The 24,848-nt window shown below is 37.2% G+C and overlaps 1 protein-coding gene across 5 annotated transcripts in view; it reads right to left on the bottom strand.

Annotated features, from left to right (window-relative positions):
* Window positions 1-24,848, bottom strand: part of NSUN6 (NOP2/Sun RNA methyltransferase 6) — a 63,450-nt gene that overhangs the window by 37,902 nt on the left and 700 nt on the right. For 2 of the 5 annotated variants that reach the window (XR_008996372.1, XM_036881163.2), the window contains exons 2-7: window positions 24,190-24,248; window positions 20,856-21,608; window positions 18,821-18,976; window positions 14,676-14,758; window positions 2,798-2,907; window positions 1,084-1,237 (exon numbers count right to left, since the gene is read on the bottom strand). Coding sequence is in view for 4 of the 5 variants with exons in the window: in XM_036881163.2 (XP_036737058.1) it covers window positions 1,084-1,237; window positions 2,798-2,907; window positions 14,676-14,758; window positions 18,821-18,976; window positions 20,856-20,930 (578 nt within the window). In the remaining variant the exon portion in view is untranslated. Of the gene's footprint in view, window positions 1-1,083; window positions 1,238-2,797; window positions 2,908-14,675; window positions 14,759-18,820; window positions 18,977-20,855; window positions 21,609-22,252; window positions 22,353-24,189; window positions 24,249-24,848 lie in introns of those variants that run through there. The other 3 variants (XM_036881172.2, XM_057498250.1, XM_057498251.1) reach the window with 3 other exon arrangements.

Raw genomic sequence — 24,848 nt, 5'->3', positions numbered from 1 at the left:
AGACATTGTGGTGACCATTTTATAATGCACATAAATATTGAATCACAATGTTGTACACCTGGAACTAATACAGTATTTGTATATCAATTTTTTCAAATAAATAAATAAAGCCAGTAACAAAAAAAAAGAAAAAAGAAAAAGAGCATCAAGAACACTGTGCTGCTAATAATGAAGTAAAGGAGGAAGTCAAAATATCAGTTCCCTATTACAGACAGATGTTTATCTACAAAGATAAACAGCAGATATATGCTACATCTTCACATTCCTAAAGCCTCCTAAGGGTAATAAAATCGTTGTTTGTGGCCATTTGGAAAGTACTGCTATTTAGAACTAGGGAATCCAATAAGCTATTTCTTCAGAAGAATTATTTTCAATTATAATTCCAATTGCTGCAACATGAAACACTGTTCCAAGAATCAGGGATGTGGTCCAGTCTGGATGGATAAACACACAGCTTTCAGCATGCCTACAATGGTCAACCTTGGAGTAATGGAGCTCTCCACAGAACTCCTTAAATAACCTGAAATCCTGAGCAGATTAAGAAACTGGATTGTAGACAGATTTATTTAAAGCTGATTTATAAAACTGAATGTATTTTAATTTGGTTTGAGTAAATTCAAATATTAATTTTTCACCACAAATATTCATGAGTATTGGCTTTCTAGTATAATTTATTTTTATCAAGAAATGTTTAATTTATATTAAAATTATAAGTTTTTCCTTTCTCAAAATCAAACTCTTAAAAATGATCTCAATAGGTCATCTAATTCATTCTTCATCAAGTAATTATTCTCTAAAGATGCAAAAATTTTCAAATTAGTGAAATGTAAAAGATAAAATAAAATTATTTGGCAATTATTGTGTGACTAGTCACTTACATATGTAGGCTATTCAATCAAGCATTTTCTCTTGTATTTAAAACATCTTTTCCAAGAAACATGAAAATATGGGTTAAGCAATTATTTTCCATTAGAATTCACACCAAAAATTATTCATAGAATACAATCAGATATACTTTTTTACATTGTTTTTGAGCCAGAAAATGGATGCTTATTTCTCCCAAACAAAACTTGATGACATTACTTCAGTTCAGGCAGCCCACTGAAGATTTGTTTGCGGCTTAGTTCAGAAATCCCATTTCCAAGAAACACTTTTGTTCCATCAAATTCTTTGGCTCCTTTCTTACATTTGCCTTTAATATCAGAGTATACAGAAATAACATCTCCAGCTTTCATAACTAGAGGAAGAAAATCAGATTATAGTAATCTTTTTGTACAAGACAAATGAAAATTCTTTAAACTAGACTGGGGATATCTGGGGCATCTATCTTGCGCATGACGGGGTCTAAGTTGGCCCATTATCTCATTATAATCCCTATTAAAAAACACGACTTTTTACTTTAAAATGTTCCCTGAAGATTTTTTTTCCTAGGAAAACAAAGAACTAAAAAAGTCTTTAAAACACCGTAAGTCTAGCTGAGCAGAAAAGAAAGGATACTTTCTATTTAAATTATTTTCCCCAAACCTAACATTACCTAAAAGACTTCATATAAATCTTGATGTGTTTGGCTCAATCCACAAAGTTTTAAATATCCTTCAAAAGGATTCCTTGAAAATGCACAAAGAAGTCTTTCTAAATCCCATAACCCAGATGCTATTTTTTATAGGTTTCCTAATATAGCAATTAAAGCAGAGATTTTTAATGACAAGCACATATATTCATTCACATGTGTGGATGTGTGTATATATGTATAAACATATATGTGTAAGTGTGTATATACTCAGAACACCTTGAAACTGCACAGGGTACAGAGTTGCTTTATGTGGTTGATTAAATCTAACTTCTGTAGTCATTTCATTAAATAATTTTCAGTAACAAATCCCACTGACAGTAATAATGGAAAATTGTATTCCACTTCCAAAAAAATGTTTTAAGACCTAACTAATTGTAAATTTGTTTAGCCATTAACCTGACAATAGTAGTAAGTAACCTATCAGCTACTGCTAGAAAGACTATTCAAATTAAACAGATCACAGGTCAATGAACTTTTTGTGTTAAAGGCAAATATTGTAGGCTTTCTGAGCAAAAATAAGGTCTCTTGTCATACTTTTTTTTTTTTAAACAGCCTTTTAAAAATGGGAAGACTATTCTTAGCTTGTAGGCCATATAAAAACAGACATGGCCCAGACTTAGTCAGTGAGCAATAATTCCCCAGACCCTTCTACAGGTCAAATTATTTCACAGACAAAAAAACTGAGGCCCAGAGACTAAATAACTTCCCAATAAACCCAAACCCATGTCTCTTGATTTCAAGTCCAATAAATTAGCACCGAACCATAGCGACTAACTTACTAAGCAACAGAATATGCCATCAATTGGGTGAATAAACTAAGAATACTGAGTTTCATTCCAATATTAAGATTCCAGGTCCTGAATATTATCCTCACAAATGACAGCAGCAGCCTAAAGTTCAAGGACAATAGAGTTAAGAACACAAAATGAAATTTCACTGACATCTTATACTCTTACCAATCAGTAATGGTTATCTAAATAATTATCATCAGACACACCCTTATATGGAAACTAATTGGCAGAAAACCTTATATGGATGCCTAATTTGTTAGTCCATATCAGATAAATCCCTCACTGACTATTTTAAACATAAAATTTGTAAAGTACCTGATGAAAGTAAATTTGAAATGCATTTAATTTGAGTGATAATTTAATGAATTTCACATTTGATAATGTACATACATTTTAGAGAATCTTTACAGATAAATCTAAGAATCACACTTACATTTGGAAGCTGACACAATTCCTGGAATATAGACATGGGCTCCTCTTAACACTGCATTGCCGCACAGGGCTCCAACAATGGCTTCACACTGTTGTTTCTTTATATTTTTCCTAGGGATGTAAAGCAGAAGAAATTTAAAAGAGTGATATACCTCCAATGCCAACCGACCTTTTCAGTGTTTCAGTCTAAACTCTAACTAAATAACCTCTTTAACTCTTGTTTATCCCAAGATAATGCCACTAATGAATGAGAAAAAAGAAAGAGGAAAAAAAGACAACAGCTAAAAAAAAAATGATGATTGGAAACAAAAGCAAAAATGAACAAATGTTACATCAAACTAAAAAGCTTCTATACAGTTTTTCGAAAGATTAAAGATGACAGCGTGAGAGGTGAGACAGAAGCTTCCTTCTAAAATCGCATATAATATAAAAATATAATTAATACAACTAATCCTGAAAGAGCAACAGGAAAGAGGACTGTGCCAGACTGCATATGCCTGGAGAAAAGAGCAGACCTCACAGAACAGAGTAACGTACCAAAGCTGTGGCCCAGCGGGACCCAAGACCTTTCCCTACCCCAGCTCACCTGCAGGAGGAAGAGAAACGGAGCCGGGAGTGGAGGCCTGGGACTGCTGAATACCTAGCTCCAGAGATCTGCACTAGGAGCATAAATCCACAACATGGTGCTTTCATGATACTCTCGTGATTAGGGGGTTGGAAAGCTAAGACAGGCAGAATTCCTGGAGAGACTGAGATTCCAGCTGCTTGTGGAAAGTAGGGATCCATATCCAGCTGCTCTGGGACAAAAGAAAGGCAGGCAGTCTGAGAGACCTCCTAACAAGGAAGCCTTAGCAAGATGGCTGCTAGAGGGGCAAGGACTGCACAGAGCTTACTGCTCAGGAGAAAGAACAGGTAGACAAAAATGTCTGGGTGCACTCTCCCCAGCAGGTTGGGAGCTTTCACGATCTTCAGGTGCTCCAGCTCCCTGGCTGTATACAGCTCCAAGGACCCCCACCATGATACGCAGTATACTGTGCCTTCCTCCCAGCCAGCCCCACCTGGCTCGCAAACTGGCACACCCTACCCTGGCATTAGGCCAGCCAGAAGGAAGATCTGTCTACAGCAACTACAAACGCAAAGCATAGAGGCTTATACCTGTGTGCTCAGCCCACTGGTTCAGGCAGTGGAGAGAGGCACAGCAGCTGGGAAGCAGGAAACAGCTCTGTCCTCCCCCCAGGCACCAATACCACTCCCCTGCGACCCCGACATTGCTTCAGGGGATGAGCAGCTCCAGGGAGTAGAGCTTCTGGGAACTAGAGGTCACCATATACAAATATGAAATACCAAAGGAACCTGGTTCAGAGTAAAATTATTAATACAACTCCTGACAAAGATTTAAATGACATCGACCTCATGAATCTTCCTGAAAGGGAGTTTAAAATAAAAATCATTAACATGCTCCTGGATATAGGAAAAGATATTCAAGAACTCAGGAATGAATTCCGGTCAGAAATCCAATTGTTGAAGAGCACAATGGAGGGTATTAAAAACAGATTGGATATGGTGGAGGAGACAATAAATGAAATAGAAACTAGAGAAGAGGAATACAAAAAAGGTGAGGCACAGAGAGAAAAAAGGATCTCTAAGAATGAAAGAATATTGAGAGAACTATGTGACCAATCCAAACCAAACATTTGCATTATAGGGGTACCAGAAGAAGAGAGAGAAAAAGGGATAGAAAGTGTCTTTGAGGACGTAATTACTGAAAACTTCCCCAATCTGGGGAAGGAGATAGTCTCTCAGGCCATGGAGATCCACAGATCTCCCAACACAAGGGACCCAAGGAGGACAACACCAAGACACATAGTAATTAAAATGGCAAAGATCAAGGATAAGGACAGACTCTTAAAAGTAGCCAGAGAGAGAATTAAGATCACATACAAAGGAAAGCCCATCGGGCTATCATCAGACTTCTCAGCAGAAAACTTACAGGACAAAAGGGAGTGGCATGATGTATTTAATGCAATGAAGCAGAGGGACTTGAACCAAGATTACTTTATTCGGCAAGATAACCATTTAAATTTGAAGGAAGGATTAAACAATTTCCAGATAAGCCAAAGCTGACAGAATTTACCTCCCACAAACCATCTCTACAGTGTATTTTATATAGATGAAAGTGTTCCTAAGGTTTAGACAACGAGTACAGAATATGACACCTAATACATAAAGAATGGAGGAGGAAGAAAAAGGAGGAGAAATAGAAAAGAACCTTTGGATTGTGTTTGTAACAGCATACTAAGTGAGTTAAGTTAGACTCTTAGATAGTAAGGAAGTTAACCTTGAACCTTTGGTAACCCCAAATCTAAAGCCTACAATGGCAGTAAGTACATACCTATTGATAATCACCCTAAATGTAAATGGACTGAATGCACCAATCAAAAACTATTCAGACATAAGAAAGAAAAAAATCCTACCATTTGCAACAACACGGATGGAGCTGGAGGATATTATGCTCAGTGAAATAAGCCAGGTGGAGAAAGAGAAGTGCCAAATAATTTCCCTCATTTGTGGAGTATAACAACAAAGCAAAACTGAAGGAACAAAACAGCAGCAGACTCAGAAACTCCAAGAAGGAACTAGTGGTTACCAAAGGGGAGGGGTGTGGGAGGGTGGGTGGGGAGGGAGGGAGAAGGGGATTGAGGGGTATAATGTTTAGTATACATGGTGTACAGGGTCACAGGCAAGACAGTGTAGCACAGAGAAGGCAAATACTGAATCTGTGGCATCTTATTACACTGATAGACAGTGACTGCATTGGGGTATGGGTGGGGACTTGATAATATGGGTAAATGTAGTAACTACATTGTTTTTTCATGTGAAACCTTCATAAGAGTGTATATCAATAATACCCTAAAAAAAAGCTTCTGTACAGCAAAGGACACCATAAGCAGAACAAAAAGGCATCCTACAGTATGGGAGAATATATTTGTAAACAACAAATGTGATAAGGGTTTAACATCCAAAATACATAAAGAGCTCACACATCTCAACACCCAAAAAGCAAATAACTCCATTATAAAATGGACACAGGGTCTGAATAGACACTACTCCAAAGAAGAAATCCAGGCACATGAAAAGATGCTTCACATTGCTAATTATCAGGGAAATGCAAATTAAAACCACAATGAGATACCACCTCACACCAGTTAGGATGGTCAACATCCAAAAGACAAGGAACAGCATATGCTGTTGAGGATGCGGAGAAGGGGGAACTCTCCTACACTGTTGGTGGGAATGCTGGTAATGTAAATTAGTTCAGTTCAGCCATTGCGGAAAGCAATATGGAGGTTCCTAAAAAAATTAAAAATAGAAATACTTTTCAACCAGAAATTCCACCCCTAGGAATTTACCCAAAGAAAACAAGATCTCTGATTCAGAAAGACAAATGCACCCATGTTTATTGCAGCACTATTTACAATAGCCATGAAATGGAAGCAACCTAAGTTCCATTAGTAGATGAATGGATAAAGAAGATGTAGTACATATACACAATGGAATATTACTCAGCCACAAGAAGAAAACAAATCCTACCATTTGCAACAACATGGATGGAGCTAGAGGGTATTATGCTCAATGAAATAAGCCAGGCGGAGAAAGACAAGTACCAAATGATTTCCCTCTTTTGTGGAGTATAACAACAAAGCAAAACTTAAGGAACAAAACAGCAGCAGACTCAGAGACTCCAAGAAGGGACTAGCAGTTACCAAAGGAAAGGGGTGGGGAGGATAGGAGAAGGGGATTAAGAGGCATTATGATTAGCACATATAATGGTGGGGGGGGGGGCCACAGGGAAGGCAGTACAGCACAGAAGTAGTATTTATTTCATCTTATGATGCTGATGAACAGTAACTGCAATGGGGTGTGGGAGGGACTTGATAATATGGGTGAATGTAGTAACCACAATGTTGCTCATGTGAAACCTTCCTAAGATTGTATATCAATGATGCCTTAATAAAAAAAAAAATGATGATGATGGGTGCCTGAGAAAAGAAAAAATAAATAAAGAGGTCCATCTGGTAGAAGGCAATAAAGTGCCACCAGAAAATGCTTAGTCATTAAGAAGCACTGCTGTTTTCCTAATAGCATTAGGAGGGAAGGGAAGTAACGTCTTTGCCTTCAAAGACTAAAACAGAGACTATACAAGGAATTCAAGAACATTTCTAAACCGGTGGATTGTTGCACAGTAAATTATTAATGCTTTAAACTCAATGGGCATAGATGTCTTTTCTTGCTTTGCCATCCAAATTTTTTAAATGTTTTGCAATTTCCCACCTCCCATTCTTTCCTTAGACCACCAAAATCTAGGTATGGCTACTAGCACTCAGAAAAGCCTTTTTTAAAATTAAGGGGGTGCCTATTGTGTTTTTCAGTTGCAGGTAAAAAACCTGCAGCAGAGTCTCTAATGAGTGTCCCCAGTTAGCAACATTTCACAACGTGTTGCCACAACTCCTTGCTGAGGGAATTAAGTGTGTCCCATCTTCTTCCCATATCTCCAGATGATCAAATCTTGTAATACCTCTCACCTCTATACTACTTCATGGTCCCTCAGATTCACACTGCTCATTTTCTACCTACTTCTTAAGAAAGAGGTTCATTCTCCCCAAGTTCCAAAACATGCCACAATCTCTTTTCACTTTGCATTCTAACCCTTGGCAGTCTCAGGATTTCAATAATCACTGACAAAAATAATCTGTGTATTCTAACATTTAGGCTTTCCAGACTCTTGAACTGATATTTCTAATTACCTGCAGGTAGGTAGCTATATCCAGCTATCTATTCCAAAGTTACTTCAAACTCAACAAATCCTAAACGTTATTTTTCTGATTCACACCCCAAATCTTTCCATTCTCCTATGTTTCCAGTCTTAAACAATGTTGTTATCTGCCTGGATAATAAAACTGGAAACCTCAACATCATCTTAAATGTCTTCTTCCTGAAACTTCTAACAACATTGACTGAGTTACCAAATCATGCCACCACTAACTCTCTGACAGGCCTTCTGCCATCAGATGTACATTATCTCTTGATTACTGAACTAGCTTTACCTCTGGTTGCTTTTTTCATCTTGTCTGCAGTTTCAATCTGAAGTATCTAGACATGGTACATATTTCTAAAATATTCCATTAAGCATGACTCCTGTAAAAAGTCTTTAGTATTTGAATTCCTATAGTATATGGAAAAAAAACATACTAATATAGTATATGAAAAAAAAATACTTTCCACCTCATAGCCTCCCTCTTCCAACTTCTTCACCCTCATCCTTCACCAACTTCTCTGAAAATCAATTGAGTAGCTAAACCTGTCAGGATGAATTGCCTTACATTTCTGATGACTCCATACTTCTGTATATGTTTTCTCTCTGCCTAGCATTTACATGGAAAAAAGTCTTTACCAGTTTCCTTACACTCAGTCCTTTCTATTCTGTTTTCTATGCTCTAGTGGCACTTCATTTATACCTTTACTGTGGCATTTGGAACAGATTGACATGCAAGAAAAGTGTCCTCTCCTTATATAAATGTTCCATTCATCATGTAATACCCTTGGGTCTCCCACATTGCACCAACTTAAAAATGTTTGGTGCAGTGTAACCTTGTAGTGTTAATCAAAAAGTTTTTATAATGAGAGTAACCATTTCATGGAGACAATGAGGACTATAAAGAAGAGTTCACATAGCAGGCATGAATTACTACCATTTCTTTGAAAGGCATTGTTACAAGACTGGACCTTGACTGGCATTTGGGAACTTAGATTTCAAAAGGGTTCCCACTATTAACTGGTAAGGGTAGCTCGCTGTTTCCAGATCGTTTGTATAAACAATATGGTTTATGAACAACAGGGATGTTCTTTCTGGAGGCTGGAATTTGGATTACGTACCAGGCAAGGAATGCCTACATGACCAGCCCAAAATAAAAATCCTGGACGCTGAGTCTCTAATGAATTTCCCTCGTTGTCAACATCTCCTACATTGTCAAACTCACTGCTGTGGGAATTAGCATGTCCTGTGTGATCCCACTGGAAGTTTTCTCTGGACTTTGCCTCATGTGCCTTTTCCTTTTGCTGATTTTGCTTCTGATTTATTCACTCTAAAAAAATCATATGAATAACTAATATATACTGAATCCTATGAGTCCTCCCAGAAATTACCAAACCAGGGAATGATCTTTGGGATCCCTCAATGCAAGAACTAATTGTATAAAAATATTAGATGTCATATACAAGTATCAAGGTATAAGTCAGCTTTGCTGGAGGGGAGAGTGTTTTCTAAGAAAGAAAAAAAAGGAACTATAGAAGTTGATGCACAGCCATAAAACACACTAAAAGGTTGATTTTTATTTCAATGTTTCTAAATAAAGGAATGAATCAACATTAAAGAAAGATGATTTTCCAAGAGTATAATAATAATACAGATTGGAGGAAAATAGTATGAGAGTACTTAGATTAAGAAAACATTAATAGCTAAAAAATGAATTAAGTACAAATTAAAGATCAAGATTAAGGGAATTAAGAAGATTAAAGATGGTACCATGAGAGGTGAGACACAGACCTCCTCCTGAAATCACATATAATATGAAAATATAATTAATACAACTAATCCTGAAAGAGCAACAGGAAAGAAGGCTGCACCAGACTGCATACACCTGGAGAAAAGAATAAACCTCACGGAACAGGGTAACGTACCAAAGCTGTGACCCAGTGGGACCCAAGTCCTTGCACTACCCCAGTTCACTGGCGAGAGGAAGAGAAACAGAGAGGGAAGGGAGTGGAGACCTGGAACTGCTGAACACCTAGCCCTGGAGATCTGCTCTGGGAGCACGAACCTACATCACATGGTGCTCTGGTGATTACCGGGGTAAAAAGCTAAGACAGGCAGGACACCTGGAGAGACTGAGATTCCAGCCACTTGTGGAAAACGGATCCATATCTGGCTGCTCTGGGACAAAAGAAAGGCAGGCAGTCTGAGAGACTTCCTAACAGCGAGAGGGCTACTGAAGGGGCAAGGACTGCACAGAGCTTATTGCTCAGGAGAAAAGGACAGGTAGACAAAATGACCAGGTACACTCTGCCCAAGAGGATGGGAACTTAAGAGCTTCAGGCGCTCCATCACCTTAGCTGGCTAGGCAGCTCCAAGGCCTCCAACCATGATACGTAGCATGCTGTGCCTTCCTTCCACTAAACCCATACCTGGCTCGCAAACCAGCATCTCCTGCCCTGGCATCAGGCCAGCAAGAGGGAAGCCCCCCTCTATGGCAGCTAAAAACACAAAGCATAGAATATTACACCTGTGTGTTCAGCCCACTGGTTCTGGCAGTGGAGACAAGCGTAGCAGCTGGGAAGCAGGAAACAGCTCTTTCCTCCCCCAAGGAAACAACACCGCTCCCTTGTGACCCCTGACATCACTCCAGGGGCTGAGCAGCTCCAGAGAGTAGAGCTTCTGGGCACTAAAGGGCACCACATACAAACATGAAACGTCAAAGGAATCTAGATCAAACCAAAATCCCACAAACACCAGAAAAAGGTAAAGTGAAACTGAACTCATCAATCTGCCTGAAATAGATTTCAAAATAAAAATCATAAATATGCTCATGGGGGTACAGAAAAATATTCAAGAACTCAGGAATGAATTCAGCATGGAAATCCAATCATTATGGAATACAGTGGAGGAATTTAAAAGCAAATTAGATATGGTGGAGGAGACAATAAATTAAATAAAAATTAGAGAAGAAGAATACAAAGAAGGTAAGGCACAGAGAGAAAAAAGGATCTCTAGGAATGAAAGAATATTGAGAGAACTCTGTGACCAATCCAAACAGAACAATATTCGTATTATAGGGATACCAGAAGAAGAAGAGAGAGAAAAAAAGGGATAGAAGGTGTCTTTGAAGAGGTAATTGCTGAAAACTTCCCCAATCTAGGGAAGGAAATAGTCTCTCAGGCCATGGAGATGCACAGATCTTCCAACACAAGGGACCAAGGAAGACAACACCAAGACATATAATAATTACAATGCCAAAAATGAAGGATAAGGACAGAGTATTAAAGGCAGCCAGAGAGAGAAAAAAGATCACCTACAAAGGAAAACCCATCACGCTATCATCAAACTTCTCAGCAGAAACCTTACAGGCCAGAAGGGAGTGGCATGATATATTTAATGCAATGAGGCAGAAGGACCTTAACCAAGAATACTTTATCCAGCAAGATTATCACTTAAATTTGAAAGAGGGATTAAACAATTTCCAGATAAGCAAAAGCTGACAGAATTTACCTCCCACAAACCACCTCTACAGTGTATTTTGGAGGGACTGCTATAGATGGAAGTGTTCCCAAGGCTAAGTAGCGGTCACCAGAAGTAATAAAACTACAGTAAAGAAAGTAGAACAACTAATTACTAAGCAAATACAAAATTAAACCAACTACTGCCAAAGTCAGTCAAGGGATAGACAAAGAGTACACAATATGATACCTAATATATAAACAAGTTGAAGGATACAAAATTAATACACAGAAATCTGTTGCATTCCTATATACTAATGATGAACTAGCAGAAAGAGAAATCAGGAAAACAATTCCATTCACAATTGTATCAAAAAGAATAAAATATCCTAGAAATAAAACCCAACCAAGGAAGTGAAAGACATGAAAACTATAAGACACTCAAGAGAAATTAAAGAGGATACTAATATATGGAAATTCATCCCATGCTCTTGGCTAGGAAGAATATTGTTAAAATGGCCATCCTGCCTTGAGCAATCTACAGATTCAATGCAATCCCTACCAAAATACCAATAGCATTCTTCAATGAACTGAACAAATAGTTCTAAATTTCATATGGAATCACAAAAGACCCCAAATAGCCAAAGCAATCCTGAGAAGGAAGGATAAAGCAGGGGGGATCTCGCTTCCCAACCTCAAGCTCTACTACAAAGCCACAGTAATCAAGACAATTTGGTACTGGCACAAGAACAGACCCATAGACCAGTGGAAGAGAATACAGAGTCCAGATATTAACCCAAGCATATGCGGTCAATTAATATATGATAAAGAAGCCATGGACAGACAATGGGGAAATGACAGCCTCCTCAACAACTGGTGTTGTCAAAACTGTACAGCTACGTGCAAGAGAATGAAACTGTATTATTGTCCATCCCCATACACAAAAGTAAACACAAAATGGATCAAAGACCTGAATGTAAATCATGAAACCATAAAACTCTTATAAGATAACATAGGCAAAAATCTCCTGAATATAAATATGAGCAACTTTTTTTTGAATGCATCTCCTCGAGCAAGGGAAACAAAAGCAAAAATGAACACATGGGACTACATGAAACTAAAAAGCTTCTGTACAGGAAAGGATACCATCAACAGAACAAAAAGGCAACCTACAGAATGGGAGAATATATTCATAAATGACATATCCAACAAGGGGTTAACATCCAAAATATATAAAGATTTCACACACCTCAACCACCAAAAAGCAAATAACCTGATTAAAAAATGGGCAGAGGATATGAACAGACACTTCTCCAAAGAAGAAATTCAGAGAGTCAACAGGCACATGAAAAGATGCTCCACATCACTAATCATCAGGGAAATGCAAATAAAAACCACAATGAGATATCACCTTACTCCACTTAGGATGGACAGTATCAAAAAGACTAAGTACAACAAATGCTGGTGAGGATGTGGAGAAACAGGAACCCTCCTACATTGCTGGTGGGAATGTAAGCTAGTTCAACCACTATGGAAAGCAATATGGAGGTTTCTCAAAAAACTAAAAATAGAAACACCATTTGACCCAGGAATTCCACTCCTACGACTTTCTCAGATTCAAAAAGACATATGCACCCCTATGTTTATCGCAGCAACAACATGGGTGGAGCTAGAGGATATTATGCTCAGTGAAATAAGCCAGATGGAGAAAAACAAGTACCAAATGATTTCACTCATCTGTGGAGTACAAGAACAAAGAAAAATTGAAGGAACAAAACAGCAGCTGACTCACAGACCCCAAGAATGGGAAAGGGACTGGGGAGGATGGGTGGGAAGGGAAGGATAAGGGGGGAAAAGGGGCATTATGATTAGCACACCTAATATGGGGTGGGGGCACGGGGAAGGCAGTATCTATCACACAAAGATGACAAGTAGTGATTCTATAGCTTCTTACTACGCCGATGGACAGTGACTATAATGGGGTATGTGGTGGGGACATGATAATGGGAGGAATCTAGTAATCACAATGTTGCTCATGTAATTGTATATTAATGATACCTAAATAAATAAATATATATATAAAATAAAAAGGGTTTACCACCTAATGTCTCCAAGAGGGTCATATGTCTCAAACTAAAATATACACAGGCCATGGAACAACCAATTCCACATTGTACCCATTTATCCTATAGATAATGCTTATGTAAGTATCCTAAGAATATTCACTGTTTTAATAATGAAATATGGGAAAACTAAATGTCTATCAATAGAGGGCTGAAAAAATAAAACTGAGCTCAATGATAATATACTACTTATATAGCTATTAAGAAGAATGGAATTACACAGAATCAGGGAAAAATATGGACACCATGGAAGATATCCACAATATATTCTGAAATGAATCAAGAAGCATAACCTTGAAACACCTGTGATTGTGATCAACTATAGTAACTTACTGAACAGTAAATCAGAACAGCAATTTCCTGGTAGGGGAGAAGAATGCAAGAAAATTTTTTGGGGCGATGGAAACTGTCTGTATTTTGATAAGATGGGTCTTGACTACACAGCTGTATAAATCTGGCAAAAGTCAGCAAACAGTACACATAATTAACATCTCTATTTCAGTGTATGCAAACTTTACCTTAAAAAATAAACAGAACAAGAAACTTACAAAATTAATTTTTCAATTGCAAAATTAATAAATGCTTATAGTAAAAAATAAAACAGAAATGTTCAAATGAAAATCTCCACTTACCCTTTTTCCCAATCCAACCTCCCCGGAGTTAAGACATTAACAAGGTTTTTTCGATACACATAAATATATATAAATGTGTATACTTTAATTGTAAAAAAAAATGTGATTATCCTACACATGGCAACATGCCTTTGATATTTAATCATAAACATCTTGTCTTATTGGTAAATAAAATTCTCCCACATTAAAGGACATGACAGTCCACTATTCCACTGCATAGGTAAGCCATAACTTACTGAACCACTGCTTTACTGTTGACCACTAAATTACTTTAAAGCTTTAACAAAATGAACACTTCTATATTTACTATAAATCTTAGGGGTATAAAAATGTACCATAATTAGGGATTGTAAAATGTTCCTTGGAAATATAAGTCCCATTATAATATGAAAGCCTGTTTTTTTCTCTAATTTTCAAATATATGCTTTCCAAATATAAATGAGAACAATGCCTGTTCTATTAGCACCTGGTATTATAACTGTGAATTAATGAATAAAACTTTTCATCACTTATGAAAGTAGGAAATATGCTGCTTTATATTTTTGTAGCTCAAAAAATGTTTTAATTTAGCAATGGAATCCCTTAAGATATACAAGTAAATAAAAAAAGTTTTTTGGAAAGCAGGGGAAAAAAATTGCTCAACCCAACAGACCTAAAATCCATTAATCTCAAGGTATATGAGCCTATTCCTCATTTCCTTTTATAATATTTTCCATGATTAAGAAATCAGCATTTATGAATGTGTGAATTCCTATCTATATAAAGTAGCTAATCATAGAGAAAATACCAAACAGTAAAAAAAAAGAACCTGTACAAATTTGCAGAATATAATTTGAAAATAAAAGTTACAAACCTAGGTCCAATAACAGGAATAAGTAAGACATCCTGAAGGTCTGGATGTTGAAGAATAGGAACACTTAATCCATTAAACTGCTGCTAAAAATAAATACATAAAATTATAAAGCAGTTATTTATTTGATAAATTTCAATTTATGGAGCTTCTCAGTATCATTACCTAGCAGAGCATAAGGCTTGGTTTATAACATTTTCACCTTATTACATGGGACACTATAAAAATCAAACACTTCAAAACAACTATTTTTCTCTATTACTTGATTCTGAACTATCATGGCTTCTTTATGAAAGCTCAGTTATGCTTATTCTTTAGCTTTATAAATATAAACCATGTTTACGGTAAGTGACCTACTTCGAAACATATCCAATGTAGAATCGCATGTAGTACTTTTTTAAGAAAAGCTCCTGAGCAGGACACTCAAGATTGAGATTATTAAATACCATTTATTATACAGTATTAACACTGGATGCCATGTCAGTTTTGATGAGAGAAATAAATGCTTCTTGGCCAAAGTTCAGGATTTTCAGTATCCTGTATCATAGTCAGCCTTCAGACTTCAGAAATGGATACAGGGCCAGTGGTATAGGTGATGGGGCCTGCTCACACAGTCTCAAGAGAGCCAATTATATGCATCTCTTCCAAACTCCACAGTCACAATGTTAGCTTGAAATTGACCACGGTGGGAGTAGTTACACCACTGAAATCAGCAAATACTACAAAATGTTATTTTTCCCAGTTCAGTATATTCCAGCATACCACTGTTGCAAGCCAAAGAAGACTGGGCACTCTATACATCAGAATGAGAGCAGAATAGTGAATTGGACAGCAAGGACTATATACTCTATCAGAGGACAACATGCAAATATTTGAGAACAAGTCTCTACCACTGTAAGCTAGAGAATTTTCACATACTACATGAAGAGCAGTAACAGATATTTGCATTGCTTTGTAATATCCATACATTACCTAGAAAAACTTATTTCTAAGTTAGTAATAACAGAGAAAAAAATTGTATTTTAGAATTCCAACTACATTTCTACAAAGTCAATAGCTCTCCTGACTTGTGCTTCTTTGAGGCAAAGGATATTTCAGACTAACCATATATATCATAACTATAAGAAAGCTGAAGAGTAAACTCATTCTCTCACTGTCCTATTCCTTTCTTTCCCTCTGTTTGATGACCTTCCAGACTTTGGTAAACTGATCTTTCCAAGAAGAAGAAAGATAATGGATTTTGTCATTTGTTTTAAAAGTACTATTTTATAATTTGTTTAAAAGTATTATCTGCTTTATGCTATAGAGATCAGTCCTTCTCAAGCCAAGGTTTTCTTTCTTTCCTATCAGATGTTAAAATGATATAGAAATAAGTTTCATAAAACCACACATGTGCATAACTTCCATAAAACAACACAAGTAAACTTTTTTAAAACCAAGCATATCACCTTTTATTTATATTAAACAACTATATTAAACATATTTGTTTCTGCCCTATGCCCTTTTATAACAGCCTTATTGGGATTTAATTTATCATGTCATGCACCCATTTTAAGTGCACAACTCAAGGACTTTTAATAAATGTAAAGAATCATGCAACCATCATCACCACTATCCAGTTTTAGGTATTTTTCATCACAAGGATTCCTCATGCCCATTTTTTGACAATCCTGTTACCAGATCCAACCCCAGGCAACCACTAACCTACTTTCTTTCTCTACAAATTTGCCTTTTCTATGTATTTAATATAAATGGATCAAAATTTATAGGGCTTGTGTCTGGCTTCTTTTCCCTACTGATGTTTTTAATGTTCAACAAAGTTGTAGCATACATAACTCATCATCTTCATTGCTGAACAGTATTCCTTTGGGTGACTGTGCTACCGTTTGTTTTTCTATTAACCAGTCAATGAACATTTGGATAGTTTCTCCCTTTTGGCTATTATAAACAATGCTGCTGTGAATATTCAGGTTCAAGCATTTGTATGGACATCTATTTCATTTCTCTTGGGTAGTACCTAGCAGTGGAACTGCTGGGTTATATAATAAATTTATGTCTAATTTTTTAAGTGACTATCAACTGTTTTCCAAAGAAGCCAAAACCAAAAGAATGCAATAAAATAAAAAAATAAAATAAAAAACAAAGAAGCCAAATCCATTCGACGTTCCTACTTGCAATGTATGAAGATCCCAGTTTCTTCACATCCTTACCCACCAATTGAAATTTAAGTTATTAAATTTTAACATGCGGCCCAAAGACATTTGGAGACAAAGCACCTACCTACTCTTCTATCAGCCCACTAGGAACATCTCTTTAGGACACACGTGAGGTTTGGAACATGGAAGGGGATAAAGACTTGCTCCAAAACCTTCTCAAGCCCCCTTAAATGGTAGAAATACAAACTGCTCTACCACCAGCTTTCTATCTACTGCTTTGGACCCAACCTTCTCTCTTTAATCTTAAACCTTTGAGGAAAAGGACTCAAAGCCAATCCAGAGTGATTCTGTCTGCCTCACCCATGAGATCTTGTATACCCAACAGACTAGGATATAGAATATCTAGGTTCTAGGAACAATTGGCTGGGGAAAAAAAATTTGCATCTGCATGAGTTAGGGACACTTCTGATGGGCCTCTGAACAGTTTCCTTTCTCCTAGCTAAAAGTGTATGCATGACTATATAAAAGTACTCATTTTAGTTGCTTAGAAAAATACATTTTTGGTCAGTCATATGACCAAATACTTATTTTCCAAGTATTATTTGATCTTCATCCAGTTTCTGAAAACACTGTGGTCTTAAAGGTGAAATGGGTGTCTTGTCATGTTAATGAGAGACTACTGGACCCCCACCCAAGGGCAGGGGCTGGAGGTTGCATCAGTCAATGGCCAGTAATTTACTCAGTCATGACTATACAATGAAGCCCTCACAAAAACCCCTGAGAAGAGCTTTTCGCCCTCTGCTCTCTTGGCTCCTGCTTCTCAGTGAGGGAGAGCCTCTATGCTTGGGGAAACATAACGCCTCTATGTGCCCAGTGTCAGGCCCCAAGCTCCACGAGGCCAGAAGCTCCTTTATTTGGGACCTTTCCCTGTATTTCTCTTCATCTGGCTATTAACTTGTATCCTTTATGGTACCCTTTATTTAACTGGTAAACGTGTTTTCCGGAGCTCTGAGAGCCGCTCTAGCCAATTAACTGAACCTAAGGGGGAGGTCGTGGGAAACTTCAGTCTGTAGCCCAACAAATCAGAAGCACAAGTAATACCTAGGGCTTGTGACCAGCATCTGGAGTAGGGGGTGGAGAGGAGTCCTATAGGGCAGAGCCCTTAACCTGGGAAATCTGGTGCTGTCTCCAGGCAGGTAACATCAGAAAAGAGTGCATTCTCCAGCACCTTGCTGGTGTTCGGGAATTGCTTGGTGTTATGTGTGTGGGAAGAACCCCTTCCCCACCCTGACACACACACTGGAAACAGGTCGGGGAATCCAAAAGGAGTTAAGCACACCCTTGAAATGCCTAATACCATTACTCTCAATGAAATTTTCACTATCAATTGAAAGTCACATTGTTTTTTCTCCAAGTATTCTAACTTCTGGTCTCATACACTCAAAATACCATAGCTGGTTCTTAACAGCACAATCACCTACCCACAGCTTGAAATTTATAGAACTGTTCTGAGAGTATGACATTCTATAAATGTAATGTGATTAAAGAAACTAATCATACGAGTGATTTTTTTCTGAGATTTCTTAATGTTATACCTAAACTGATAACAGAGCCTGTGATATACAAATGGAAGCCTTTTAATCTTGGCTTGCCTCTGCTTTTAATTTAGATAGTAATTAGGTAGCTTATTACAAAATCAGACTTCTGGGTTACAGTGGACCACTTCATATGTATTTTAATAATGAAGCAGCTAGGCCCAGAGGGATTGAATGAACTATCCAGTCACTAAAAATAATAATTTCAGGATCAAAAGTGCTAGGTTAAGTTCTAGCATTGCCACTATGTAACCTTGAACAATATAACATTAATGATCCTCAATTTCCCCATTTGTAAAACTGGAATATTATTCTATCATTCGCAGAATTTTAGCAGGGAGCAACATGACAGACTATTACAAATATGTACATAATGACATAGAAAATTTGCACAAACCTTCCGAAGTTCATCAAGTAACAGGTTTTTCACATGTTGTACTGAGGCTAGATGTGTATTTACTCTTACAGTTGTGAATGATGGAGGGTGTGACAAACGATTTAACAGAGTTTCAAACTTCCTTTCTGCTTCTTGTTTACCTAAAGCAGATACAACCTAAAAAGAAAGTTGATGTTTCAATTTCATTACATGAATTAAGAACATGAAGCATAATATGTATGCATATTTGTTCCAACTACTGAAACACCTTTCAGCAACTTCAGTTCTATTTCCCTTTACTGTATTGTTTATGTCTTAACACTAAGGTAATGGTAATACTTCACAGGGTTCTTGAGATTTACTTGTAGTAATGAAGCTAACAAAATGTCCAACATAAAGGGCTTGGAAAAACATTGCCTAAACTTCCAAGCCTGTTAACATTTTGAACAGATTAGTATCTGCAATTATTCATTCAAATTCAGGATTTCATTCTTATTTATAATTAACCATTAAATCATTTCTGTAAAGCTATTAACTTATTAACCTCATACCCTAGAACAGATTGGTTAGCTTTTCAATATTTTATTAAATGTAACAACTATATTCCAAACAGGTAGCAAAGATAACCCATCAGAAATGAAGGTATAGTCAAACAACCAAATTTCCTTGTAATTAACTAAAGCTTTCTGAGACATGTATTCCCCCATTTTTTGTCATCTTCGACTACACCCAGCCTCACAGAATCTTCATAAACCACTTGCCAGCCTACTAATCCACCAGCCTAATAGTTTCTCAAGGTTTAGATTTTTATTAAACTTGAATATTCTTTTATATCTATATTTTTACAAAGGAACAGCTTTTCTGTTTTTAAAATTATATATAGTAGTAGGTTTGAGGCAGAGATGGTGTCAAAGATATTTGGATCTTCTTTTCTAAAAGAATGTTTACCGTTTTAAAATTGCTGGAAAAAATGCTGAACGCCTTTCTGTACCTTTATATGCTCCTTGTTATTTTAAGTGAAGAGAAGCTACTTTCTCTTTTATACTGTCTAGGATCCCTTATTATCATCTTTGGAAATAAAATGTAGAAGTTTACAAGTTATGGCTTCAGCAACATCTTTAAAGACGAATTTACAAACGGTTTACTTTGAATAAAAAAAACAAAAATTTGGAAAATACAAAGTTACCTAAAGGCAGGAAGTAAAATGGAAAGAGCACAGGCTTAGCAATCAATTAACTTGCACTGAGGACTTCATTGTTAGGCTCTGCCGGTAGCACATAGAGTGAACATGTGTTGAGGAATGATGTGCCCGAACAATGCCAGTTGCTTTCACATATGATTAATACCCTAAATCAACCTTATAATGTATTTTTAACCATCTACTTCTTGAAGGCAAAGAAAATCAAGGTTAAATAATGTGATTTACTCAAAGCACTGAAAAACTCACTATGAAGGGTGGGATTACAAATCTGTACCTTCTTTCATTGTACCCAAGCACTTCAGCTTCAGATTTCAGTATTGTTACTTCAAAGTGTCAATTTGGGTCAATGGTGTCAATGACTCTTGGGACCCTCGGGTCTCTCTCACCTATTCAAATGGAGAGGAAATCTCTACCAAAGGAAGAATGCGAAGACTAAGAAAGGTCTGCAAACTATCTAGCACAACTGGTGGCTTTTAAAAGGCACTCAACAAATTTAGAAGCCCTTCCACCTGAGTGCCAGAGCGGGCACTCTGTCCAGGTGTACTTTCTCTACAGGACCAATTCCCCTTATCTGGCTTTTTCTTGTAACACCTTCAGCGCCATGCCTACTGCCAGACACATAATCTATTCTTTTTCTCCTCCCTGCTTTCCCATTCTTGTGTTAAACCGTCTACCTCATTTACCTCTTATGTCAGAAGACATATTAAATACCTGCGAATAAATATTGGCCTTTTTTTACATTCGAAAAGACAATAAGCAACACTAGAAACTTTAGCCTTCCTTTTAGACCTTTTTCTACTTTTCTGTGTAAATATTTGCATTTTGACAAATATCTAACATGTTTGTCAGACCTACCTCCTTATTCATAAAGCCATCTTTAAGGTAACTTTCAACCTCGAGTCTCAAAGATATTTTAGGGAAAATAGACATTTTTTTTGCTATTGCTTAGTCCTCCTCCAAGAGAAATGCTGGAAAACGGTGGGTTTTTTCACTTTCCGAATTAGTGAGCAGCGTCTTGACAATGAATAATCACCCACTAGATGCCGGGGCCACCAATGCCCCAGAAAATCGTGCCGCTCGCGCCGAGTTGAATTCGGGAACGCGGAGGCACGTCCACGCTTCCTTGGCCGCAGCCGTTCACAGCGGCTTCCCCGCCTCAGCACACCGTCCTGCCTCCTTCTTTAGGGGCGCTCACGGAAGTCTCTGGGAGGCAGTGCCGTTCCAGTTGCCGAGAAGTACAGAACACAAAGTGCGTGACGAGCGAACCCGCCGTGAACCTGGCGTAGAGCTGACAACAGGTTGCCAGCGGCTCAGCCACATTTGCCTCACAGCGTTATTTCCAAACCCACGCCCCAAGTAGCTAGTCAGAAGAGCCGCTTCTGGTTTGCGTCACTTCCGGCGGCGGGCCTCACCCCTCCCTCCGCGACCTCCTCCAATCCGGAGCAGCATATTGTCGCTACGTCACGTCTCCGGAGTTCCGGAGCCGCGTCCGTGGCGCCTTCCTGTGCTGCGAGCCTCCGGTGCTTTCGCGAGGAGCAATCAAGTCTAGGGCCCTGGCGCCAGCGGAAATGGGGAGATGACGTGAGTTGAGTCGAAGACTTTGCTGACCTGAGTAAGATGAGGGATTCAATTAGTCACTTCCTAAGTGATCCCCAAAGAAAGGATGAAGCCAAGTTTACTTGGACCCATCAGCCGCCCTTTGATTCCATGAAATTAGTTTACCTCTCATGCATACCGACCTGACTAAAGTTGTGAATGAACATTAAATTTTTGAAAACTGGGTTAGAAGTGCGTTAATATCCACGAATGCTCAAAACTTAAAAACGAAACTTAAAAACCCAGACAGTATTTAAATTAGTTGAATAAAACTACCAATTACCTGCATCATAGTGGATTTGTACTTTAAAGATGGAGAAACTCTTGGCATAATCTTGTATTACAGATAACAGAAGACACAAAGGGAGAAGGTACCTAACGACAGTCACTGGGCCATTTTATGATTGAACGGGAAACTATTATTCTGTCTCCTTGACTTAATGGGGTTTTTTTTGCATCATACCATGATCATTGGCACATAACTAGGAAAGGTTTTGGGTGGGTTTTTTTGTCTTTTTCTCTAGTTCTCACATAGAGATCTTTGTTGTTGTTTTTTTTAAGTAATACAGCTACTTTCTATGATACACGAACCAGTTCCTGCAGAATTTTAAATTACAGCCATTATGCTTGCTACAGGACCCCTGCTTGGTTGTTACCTCTTACAGACGAATAAAAACAAGATTCAAGTAGCTGAAATAACTCTCCAGGCCTCACAATTAGTGAGAAGGTCAGGCTAAAGACCACAGGCATGTGGATTCTAAAGCCAATCCTACTCTTTTCACCACGGCTTATTTCAGTAAATTCAGGGAATTTTTCCATGGCTTAATCATCTGAAAGTGATTAGGATTATGTCTGGACCAGGCATTTTTTGGACCAAAGGAATTTTTTGCAGCCTCAACATTGTGGGGACCATAGCACCAATAATGGTTGGAAGCTGTAGGAGACAAGGAAGAAGAAAAAACAAGTTGAACTAGGTTGTAAACTGAGAGTAGAGACTTTAGCTCACCACTGAATAGGCACTCAAATATTGAATGACTAGATGAATAGATGGAGGACATCTTTGTGAACAAGAAAAAGAAAATGCTGATAAAGCATGTGTTTGCAAGAAATCAGTTCACTAAGCTCAGCACATGTGAACAGTGCTGAGAACATTCAGACTATCCTTGACAGGCAATATTGTACTGACAGTTACGTTAATGAAGAGGCCTCTAAGGGTGGGTCTAAGGAAAGCATACTATAAATCTGAAGTTGGCATAGTCAATACATATTGTCTAAGCAAAAGAAGACCCCTATGGGGGTGGGGGGAAAAATTTCAGATATAATGTCATAATCTTAAATCTTAGTTTGTGGAGCTCCAAAGCTTAACCTTACAAGCAAAACAAAATTTTTAAAAAAATCTATTCTTCAGTATTTATTTCATGAAGAAGGCAGGAGATTTGGAAAGAAATGTCTAGAAAGGCTGGGAATCTATCAATCTCTACTCATCTGAACACTGACCAACTAGACTTAAGTCACTGTGGACATATCTTATTGATTTAGTAGATTTTCTTTTAGTTTTGTGTGTTTTTAAGTTTCATTCCTAGTTAGCAAAACATGCTGTCCCTGGACTCTTGGTTCAAGCTATGCATACAATTTATTTTTGTTAACTGAGTAATAAATTGATTTCCATTCCTGCTGTAACTAGTTCTTCCAAGTATTATCTGTAGTTTATAGTAGTTCCTTGTAAGGAATATTAGATACAGATTTTATTTCCCTGATTTCTTAATTCCCTTTACCCTTTGAAATTTCATTCTTTGTTTTGCTCTTAGGACATCTATTCCTTTATCTTTTTCTTCAAATTTGTTGAACTGGAGAGAAAAATTACTGGCATTCCATTTTAATTAAAGGAAGTTATTTCCAATTAATATTTAAGAAAATAAGTTATAAGCCTAATGATGGCATTATTATGTTCCTGTTTTTATAACTTATTTCGTGAATTTCAATATATTTATATTCAGATAGCAACATTCCACAGAATTCTGTTACCTCCTTTGGATCAAGGGCTACACTGAAATTCATTTTTAAAAGATTTAAAGGGATGTTTTAAGAAAAAAATTCACAAAGGTATGTTACTCAAAATTTCCTACTTTGATTAAATTCCTAACAAGTATTTGTGCTACAATTTATATGTTTCAAATGCACAAGGTCGACTAAAGTGTTACTTTTTTCTAACAGATCAGTAATTATAGTACATCAGCATTTCTATTTAGATAATCCACAACTATTTCATTAATCATATTCATTTTTCAGTTGAGACTGATTTTTTTAACCACCAGTTAATACAAATTTCAAGTTTCTAAATCTAAAAATAAAACTTTCTAATGTAAAAAAATATTTTAAAGGGTCCTGTTTTCAAGTAATTTGTAGAAAAGATGATGAAAGAACTGTTCTTCAACATAAAAGTTCCAGATGTTGCAAAAGATTAGAACCAATAAAAATATGAACAGCCCTGCTCATATATATGCATTCCACTTAATTAAAAGTGAAAGAATAATTCAATTTACTGCCTCTAAAGTATCTTAGGCCATCACAAAAATATTTCAGAAATATGTACCTTTTTCCTTCAAAGCTCTGCCAAAAATGCCTTTTTTCCAGAAATCGTTTCTTGGAAATCTGAAACCAAGAAAAAGTAAAATGTAAGGTTTGCATCTATGTCTAACAATTGAAGAAGCTACAGAATATACAGTTTGTTTCTACTAATGAAACTAGGACTAGAAATGTCCCTTTAAGCCTCTCCCTCCACAGTCAATCGTTTCTACTTATGGGCCAATTCAGTCATGAAAGTTATACTAATTTGCATAGGCTCAGTACATACCTTTTCCTCTATATGGGAGGTTAAAACTTGCCTTTATTATCAGAAAGTTTGAGCACATTATCCCACATATGTCTTAAAAGGTCCTTGAATCATAAGACTGGGAGGACACGGTAAGTCATAACACTCAATGTACAGGTAACCAAAATAGTTTAGTGCGTTTTTAACTGACTAAAATCCATAGTCTTTTCAATTAAGTTCACTCCTTCATCTGGTTTCATGGAAATTACAGTAAAGTTACGTGCCAGGGTGTGAAACCTTTAAAACTGTTAGAACCTAACCATGGACTAGAAACTGAAATTGAAACAATTACGTAGTGCGGCCCTTCCGGCAGCAGCCAGTTCTTCCAAGTATTATCTAAAGCTAGTTTATGGTAGTTCCTTTTAAGGAATATTAATATT

Source organism: Manis pentadactyla, chromosome 3 (assembly GCF_030020395.1).
Source record: "Manis pentadactyla isolate mManPen7 chromosome 3, mManPen7.hap1, whole genome shotgun sequence".
Taxonomy (NCBI): domain Eukaryota; kingdom Metazoa; phylum Chordata; class Mammalia; order Pholidota; family Manidae; genus Manis; species Manis pentadactyla.
This window is presented reverse-complemented; position numbering and strand designations above follow the sequence as displayed.